The 8,739-nt window shown below is 33.4% G+C and overlaps 1 protein-coding gene across 1 annotated transcript in view; it reads left to right on the top strand.

Annotated features, from left to right (window-relative positions):
- Positions 1–3,134: 3,134 nt before the first annotated feature.
- Smp_157520 (hypothetical protein) overlaps positions 3,135–8,739 on the top strand; it is a gene marked incomplete at both ends in the record, with an annotated part of 20,388 nt that continues 14,783 nt past the window's right edge. The window contains 3 exons of the mRNA XM_018794991.1: positions 3,135–3,585; positions 6,002–6,780; positions 8,121–8,262. Coding sequence (XP_018649348.1) covers positions 3,135–3,585; positions 6,002–6,780; positions 8,121–8,262 — 1,372 coding nt within the window. The remainder of the gene's footprint in view (positions 3,586–6,001; positions 6,781–8,120; positions 8,263–8,739) is intronic.

The following is an 8,739-nucleotide window of genomic DNA, read 5'->3' as shown; positions in this document are numbered from 1 at the left end:
TTGAATTACTAGCGCCTGCACAGTGCACAAGTTATTGATTTGTACCCCTCCTACCCCAATCAATTAGCCCTGTAGATGGTTTTGAAAGATATTTGCGATGGGCCAGTGTGGGCGGAGTTGAAGAGATGTCGCACTGTTGAACTATTGAGTTTTTTCTCATTCTCCTTTCCACATCCATGATTGGTAATGCTTGAAGTTGCGTTTAGAAAGCTCTCACTTTCTGTGATCGATGTAAATTGCTTCACTAACTAATATTAGATGCTTACCAACTTATCATGAACAAGTAATAAAGTTTTCGACATCATGAAAACTTAACTTCAAAACTAATTCAGGTGCACAAGCTGAAATTTATTGCTGAGTGTACTTACGAATAATTTTTCAGTTCTGAAGACTGCTTTGAAGTTTGTCAACATTTTTGTACTAACTTGCATGTTTCTTTATTCATATTATTTTCCTACGTTTTTTCATTTAAAGATTTAAAGACTGATTGTTCACACGTAGTATCATTTAGAAAGTTCTATTGTTAGTAGCCACAATAGAAAAGTCATTTATTAGTTTTAAACCTTTACCGATCATCACCGCTGGTCATCATCCCCGAGGGATTACTGCTTCACTAATTTTCTTACATCAACCTGTGATTAGAATAATTCCTCATCATGGGTCGGTATAATTGAACATTGAACGACATTATATTTCTATTTTCGTTAGCATGCTTCTAATATGTTTTTGAACTTGTAACATTTTTACTATACAGTGAAACATCTGTATAATGTCATCCAACTTGACATCTCATCTTATAGTAAGAGTAGTTTGAAAATATTTTCGAATTCTATATATAATCGAAACATATTACTTTTATCGATGTTACTTTGCACATAATATATTGACAGATTATTCAGCTGGCTGTTGATCAGTTTATTTACGGATCAAATCGAAATTTCACTATTGTTTACTTTGAACATACCACTCAATAGAGTAAAATAGATTTGATTTGATTTTTGTGAAAGGTTAATCATGGTGGAGTAGTTTTGATAAATAGATTCGTTTCGATTAGTACTCGTAGTTTTACATTCCTCTCAGTAATTGTAAAAGGATTTTAATTTGTGTATTACATATTATTGTCAGTTATAATTTTTCATTATTCTCTAATATCTGCCTGAATACAGTTTATCAATGTTCTAGGCACGATCGATAGTTAGTTCTAGTCCAGCTACGCCGACTTGTCTTGCTTATACGTATTTCATCTATGTCAGTCCCCCACGCTTTTTTGTTCGTTTACTGACCAATCAGATTCAAGAAAATTAGCTGAAACATTGACCAATCATATCCATATTTTCTTTCATCTAATTTTCAAACCAAACTGACTCGGTTTGGATATTTGTAATTGAATCCAATACGTAACACAAGGACTCCGGAAACAAATGACAGAATGTTATAATATGGTTCGTCAGATTTTCTTCTGATGAAAGTGAACATTTGTTTTTCTTAATTTTACAAGTTCAAGTAGCAGATAAGAAAGGACTAATTTGTTCAAATTTTATTGAACTGACAATTTCTTTAAAGAATTGATCCTTATTGCTTGAATTTTATTTTTTAAATCTCAAGGATATAAGTTAGTTTTTATAGTATTCTGAAATAGTTACTTGTTAGATAAAACATTCGTGTATAGTAGTTCAAAATAGGTTACCTGGTTGTTGTTTAGTAAAAAGAAACTCTGCTGCTCTACAGATACTCGAGTGATTATAATTTTATTACTGTTAATAAAGATATATCACTTTTTTTTAAAAACAGAAGCTTTGTTTCAAACTTTCGATAGCTATGGTTTTAGCGAATTTCAGAAGATCAGAGTTTAGTTCTTTATTAGTCACTTTGAAGGACTTCATTTTATCATTTTGATGACCTATCTCAAGTATATGAATGTCTTTAAATAGTGCTGCTGAAATCTTTGATCATTCCGATCTCGGACATTTTGGAATATATTCTTTGAATCGAATGTAGATCCTTTCTTCTGTTTCAACAATGTAACTGCTTTAACAGATACATTTAAATTTATACACATAGTCGTCGATAACATGAAAGAGGTACCTATCGATCTTTAATTTCGTTAAAAAACATGTTATTTCGTATAATACAATCAGTTTGGGTGGAGGATATTTCAATCACATCATTTTTAGTCCTTTCAATTCACCGTTAACGTGCGTTCAGTTAGTTGACTGCGTAATCAACAGAAATTTTCAGCTCTATGACCTTTAGTTACTGGTTTGATGTTCTAGAGTTTCCCCTCACACTATATACATCTTAGACAAGTTTTTCAATCTTATTAGTTTTTTTAGAGTCTTCGCTTTATCATACATGATACATATTCACTTCTAGTCAAATTCACGTGTATTAGAATGTTAACTTTTATGAGATAATTTTAATTTTAAAATGTCATAGGTTAGTAAGTATCTGATGAGGACCTAACTAAATCGAATGATTTCATGTAACCCTACTTAAATGTTTGTCTTCGATCCTTTACATTTGTACTTGTCTAAGCTTTGAAAGTTTTTTGATCATGAAAGTTGTATATTTAAGTCACTTCACCTAATAGGTGTAAACCGGCATAATTTGTCTTGGTGGTTAGTGGGTTTGTTATGACCCATTTAAGGTTGTGGCTGATCTTATTAAGAATTGAAATTTGTATGCCACTTTTCTGCTGCTAACGTGCTTTACATTAGGTTAGCAATTTATTAGTGAATATTGAGTGAAATGAACTGAATGAATGTAAACTATATTCTTGTATAATCAGTCAGCCTAAACGCTTTATTTGAAAGCCTAGACTTAGCTTTTGTTCATGATGTCTAGTTTACACTTATAGTTATTTTATGCTTTTTTTCCAAAAAAGACTTTGGCGAATGAAAGTAATTAAGACATCTGACCCAAATTGGGAATCTTTTTTTATTGTATTCTCATGAGGTTGCTTTTTACTGTTAAGGGAATTATTTCGATTGTAAATCTTTTTTTGAAACATTCTTAAATCTTTTTCCCCCACATGTTTGTAACAAAGAGATTACTGTAATCTAAAATTAATCACACAACTAATTTTGTCCAATCACTCTTCAGGTGATGAAATCTCTGAACATCATTCTCGTTGGATGTCTAAACAAGAGAACGAAACAAGTGATAAGTCAGTGTCTAGTGTATCATCCACTGAACATTCAGTTGGTTCAATCAGTAAATTAAATGCTTTCTCAAATAGCGTAGTGGAAGATAAGATTTCAAATGATTTGAATAAATGTGTCTCAGGTGATAACACAACCACTACCACTATTACCACCAACAACAATAGTGTACCTCTTAGTCGCCCTACAGATCATTTAATTGCTATCCAACCTACAAAGTTATCAACTCATTGTACCACAGATGTTTGGAATCCAATCTCTACTTCACAGAATAATAGTATTAATAACAACAGTAATACTACTACTACTAATATTAATGTGGTACAGAGGAAAATTCGTCCACCTCCTAAAAAAAGACTTTCCACAAATTATACTCGATCAAACTCGTCTCGTTCATTTACAGACAATACGAGCTCGACTACAAGTGAGTTGAAATTTAATCGTTTTTAAATACTTCTTTATTTGTTTCGTTGACTTCTTGAATATAACATACTTATTTTTAGTAATAGTTTACCCCGTCGTTAATATTCAGGACTGAAATCAATTAACTTATGTTGCTATATGTGGATGGATTACCTCGATATAACCTTTAGTCACAAGTTTATGGCCTCTGTTTGGGAAGTCCTACTCAACTCCTCCCTAGGTGAGGGTATAGTTTAGGAAATCGAAAGGATGTAAAGCGAATATCTGGGTCCTAATCTAGTCTACTGAATACAAAGGGATCATATAGGGAAGTTTGGAAACCTTAATTCCAAACCAATTGTATATATGAGCTCAGGGATCCTGAGGGAATGAATGACTTACGAACATATGTTTGGTCACTGGATACTACAGAACCGAAGCTCCTAGTGTTGATCTACTACTATATTGTGAAATATGCCTTTAGACTAAAATCTCAAGAAGTGGCTTCCTATGAAAACCAACTATTTCGATCCTTGTACTCAATAAATATCCCAGACCACTCAATTTTTGTGCAGAGAATACTGTTTTTCTACGCAATTGTATCTGTTTTTATATGAATTAACCTAATAATCAACAGGTATAGACGTATAGGTAAGTGTTTGCAATTTTTCATTGTTGATATTCAGGACTGTAACTGATCAGTCTCTATTCCTATATGTGCACACCGAATGGGTCTCGTAAATATAGCCTTTAGTAACATTTTTAAAAGAATATTTGCTAACAGGACAATACAGTATAAATAAAAAGTATAGGAAAGTTTGGATAATTCCGAATCAAATTCAAGATCATATTAAATACAAATAACTCACTTGTATTATAGAGAATTTTATTCGTTCTAGGTGTAAGATGGGTATTTTATTTGGTTTTAGAAGAAAATATACGTATTTATGTTTATATACTACTGAAGAATCTCAGTAACATAAATCGTGCAATTCCCATTTTTCTGCATTTCATATTACCGTTACTTTTATCGATGATATCAGAATTCCTGGTGTACACACCAAACCGCTGTAGAAGTGCACAAATGGTTGATATTTTGTTATCTTTCTAAGTATCTTAGACTGTTTTTTTATGTGTGTAAATATTGAATTCAGATCAAATGACTTTCGACAAAAATCGTAAATTCGAGTTTTAGAATTATTTATCTACTGTTTAGCTCTTCTAATCAATCACTAATCATCAATCGAATGCCATGTGTACACATACAAAATTTTACATTAAATAAAGGATTATTAATTTATTTGGTGTGTGTCGATATTTGTTTGATATCATTTGAAGAGAGGTATTAAAAGTCATAAAACACGGAACATTTGCTTCTTTCTGATTTTCAATTCTTCTGTAATAGACATTACTCATTATCACTCTGAAGATCAAATACATGCTCTTCGAGTGTTGTTATAAATAAGATACCATTCACTCTCAATAAATGAAAAGCTGGTGAATATCGATTGATGACATTCTCACTATATTGCAAATTAATTAAAACTAAAGTTAGTCAATGGGTTCTTATCGAATAGATAAATAACAGTATCATCCTTAATCTTTACGGTGTTAATGAGTGTGCAGTTGTGTGAACAATTTCAAACCAGAATGAGATCATTTTCAATGAATTATTGCAACTGAGATCAATTCATAATGCAAACTATCTTTAAAATTAATTAGATAAAATTTATTCGGTTAACATTTAATGTACACGTGGAATAATAGGTTAATTTTCTGATTCCATCTCATGAACATTTTAAACTTTATACGTTTAACGTTTTACTTTTTTTGATCAATTAACGAGGATATTAAACTGATATATAGCGTGTCGATTTAGGCTTTTTCTTTTACTATTTTTAATATCACAATGACAACAAATTAAGATGGGAATCAGAACTTTGAAAGAATTCAGACTTGCAAACCATTGAGTGCCAGCTCATTGTTCTAAAGGTTAAGCCTTTGATACGTGATCTGAAGTTAGTTTGTCCATTCTCCGGTGAATGGACACTGTTGAAGAGTTCCACACTAGAATGGAACAATTATCCAATGCTTCCTGATTTTTGAAGATCGGTTCATAGTGCGAACTATAAAAGTTAACTATCTCCACAAACCCCCTATACTAATATAGAATGAATAATTATGAGACGACAGGTTATTGAACATTCTAATTTAGATTAAGTTTGAACTTATGTGTGATACAGACAAGCTTTTAGCTAGACTACATTAAGTTTTCAACTACAATAACTTCTACATCACACCTACACAAAATTTAAAGTAATGAACAGTTATTTTATGAATCTATGTGATCAGTTATTAATGAAAATTAAGTCATTCGTACTTTTCTGTACTCTTTATGAACACATACACAATAGAACTTGTTTTCCGCTTATTCACAGAACTCCAGGACAATATTAATCAAACGAAGACTTCATCTCCTCCATCTTCGATAGGCTGTGAACAATTAACTGTTTCACAATCTGCCAAACAAGTTATCAATATAACATCAAGTTGCTCCTCTATTTCAACGGAACAAATTGATACGCAACTACCTAGTTTCCCTTCTACTTCAGGGATCGGATTACTTCCTACTCCTATACAATTTACTAATGTTGTTTATGGTAATCCAAATTTTATTTCATCACAAAATACACCATTAACTTCTTATGTATCTAACATAGATCCTATTTCACATCAGTCCAATCCAATGAATGGATTTACCATGGTTTTTCCTTCACCTAGACCTATTACACCTACACCATCGACATTAAATGGATCTCAACCATCTCCAAGTTTTTTCATATTACCTCAATTAATGGTTTTGCCTAGATTTATTGGTTCTTATATACCAATGATAACTGCACCAGAACCATATCCATCTACAATAAATCCTATTCAAAGTACCAATTTAACTGAAACACGACCATCTACATTCATGACAAGTTCACTTGTAACACCTATACCTACAGCTCAACCTGAATTTTCAACAAATCATCCACCAGTTAAAACAATCATTCTTCAACCTCCTACATCAACTCCTGTATTTGGTGCTGATATAAACACTACAGTTCCTCAATTATCAGACGATCATCAATTAAAGCCGGTTAATAATAATGCATATGATGATGTGAAAGAGATTAGTGGATCTGACTCTAATTTAATATTATCACATCAATCTGTAAGTTTATTTCTATTTTTCTTTAAATTTAATACTTAATAATTAAGCACAGGGGGGAGTGTACACAACGAACTAATAAATAGGAGAGCATGAACATCAAATCTGATCGTTTTGAACATAATTAGAGTGAGTAGTAGGTAAGTGAATGGGTATGTAATCACAACTGAATAGTTCAGAATTCAGACGAAACAAGTATCCAATGCTCTTCGATTTTCCATAGTTCCACAAATCCTCCCCGACGTGTTTTTAAGGAGTTGAAAAGTTGACCGATTAGCTTGATAAATTGCAAAGCCTTCACAGTCTCTCGATATATATATATATATATATATATATATATAAGGAGCGGAGTCAGACAAGGCTGTCTACTCTCCCCCTTCCTCTTTCTTCTAGTGATTGACTGGATTATGAAGACTTCGACATCTGAGGGGAAACACGGAATACAATGGATATCTCAGAATCAATTAGATGATTTGGACTTCGCAGATGACAGCCCTTCTATCTCATACACACGAACAAATTCAGACGAAGACAAAAAATGTAGCAGCAGCCTCTGTATCAATAGGCCTCAACATTCACAAAGGAAAAGGCAAGATTCTCAAATACAACACGGAGAACACCAACCCAATCACACTTGATGGTGAAACTCTGAAAGAGGTGGAAACATTCACGTACCTGGGGATCATCTTTGATAAACAAGGAGGATCGGATGCAGATGTAAAGGCGATGATTGGCGAAACAAGGACCGCATTTCTACAACTGAAGGACATATGGAACTCAAAACAACTTTCAACTGACTTCAAAGTGGGAATCTTCAATACGAATGTCAAGACAGTCCTACTGTATGGAGCTGAAACGTGGAGAACTACTACATCCATCATCAAGAAGGTACATGTATTTATAAATAGTTGCCTACGCAAAATACTCAACATTCAGTGACCGGATACCATCAGCAACAGCGTATTGTGGGAGAGAACAAACCAGCTTCTAGCTGAAGAGGAAATTAGGAAAAGACGTTGGAAGTAGACAGGATATACATTAAGAAAATCACCAAACTGTATAACGAGACAAGCGCTAACTTGGGATCCGGAAGGGAAGCGGAAAAGAGGAAGGCCAAAGAGCACATTACGGGAGATTGGAGCGGATATGGAAAGGATGAATGTTAACTGGAAAGGATTGTCCAGGACAGAGTTGGATGGTGAATGCTGATGGGCTGCCTATGCTCCTCGAAGAGGGGTAACAGGCGTAAGTAATATATATATATATATATAATTCGAAAATCTTATCGTCGTAATTTTCGAAATTTTAATTATTATACACCTTTTCTTTTATTTACTCATCAGGATACATCAGTAAATTCAGTAAAAGACAAATTATTGCTACCGCCAACAGTGATTTCCACCCCAAATAGTCCAAGTTGTTCTAAAAAATATGATAATGCTAAATGTGTATGGAGCAGCGGTGGGTTTAACACGACTAAACCAAGTGAGTATATTCCATTTTTTAAAAAAGGACTTACTAACATTTATCGACTTTCTCATTTCATCTAAGGCCTCCCCTCACTCATTCAGTCAGTTATCAGTGTAGAGCCTAGTACAGATATGCGTTGAGCCAAGTTCTCATGTCATTTTGACAGAGTTTTGTTGTTTGAGCTGGGTGGTTTGGTCGTGGACATCTCATCGTTATTCTGAACGATATCATCAGCACAAACTTCAAGTAGAAGTGAAGTGTTCGAATTCTCCCACATATGGTTCACAGCTTGTCCTGTAGAACTCGATGTTGATTGGTTTTCGTTCACATTTAACTTGTCATTGTTTACTTCTGTCTACAGGACAGGTTGTGAACTGTATGTGGAGAAATTCGAACACTTCTTTTCTACCTGAAGTTTGTGCTGATGATGTCGTTCAGAATAAAGATGAGAGGTCCACAACCAAACCATTCGGCTCAGAGAACAAAACTCCA

This window comes from Schistosoma mansoni, chromosome 1, assembly GCF_000237925.1.
Source record: "Schistosoma mansoni strain Puerto Rico chromosome 1, complete genome".
Classification (NCBI taxonomy): Eukaryota; Metazoa; Platyhelminthes; class Trematoda; order Strigeidida; family Schistosomatidae; genus Schistosoma; species Schistosoma mansoni.
The sequence above is the reverse complement of the archived record's forward strand: the minus strand, read 5'-3'. Positions and strand labels throughout refer to the sequence as shown.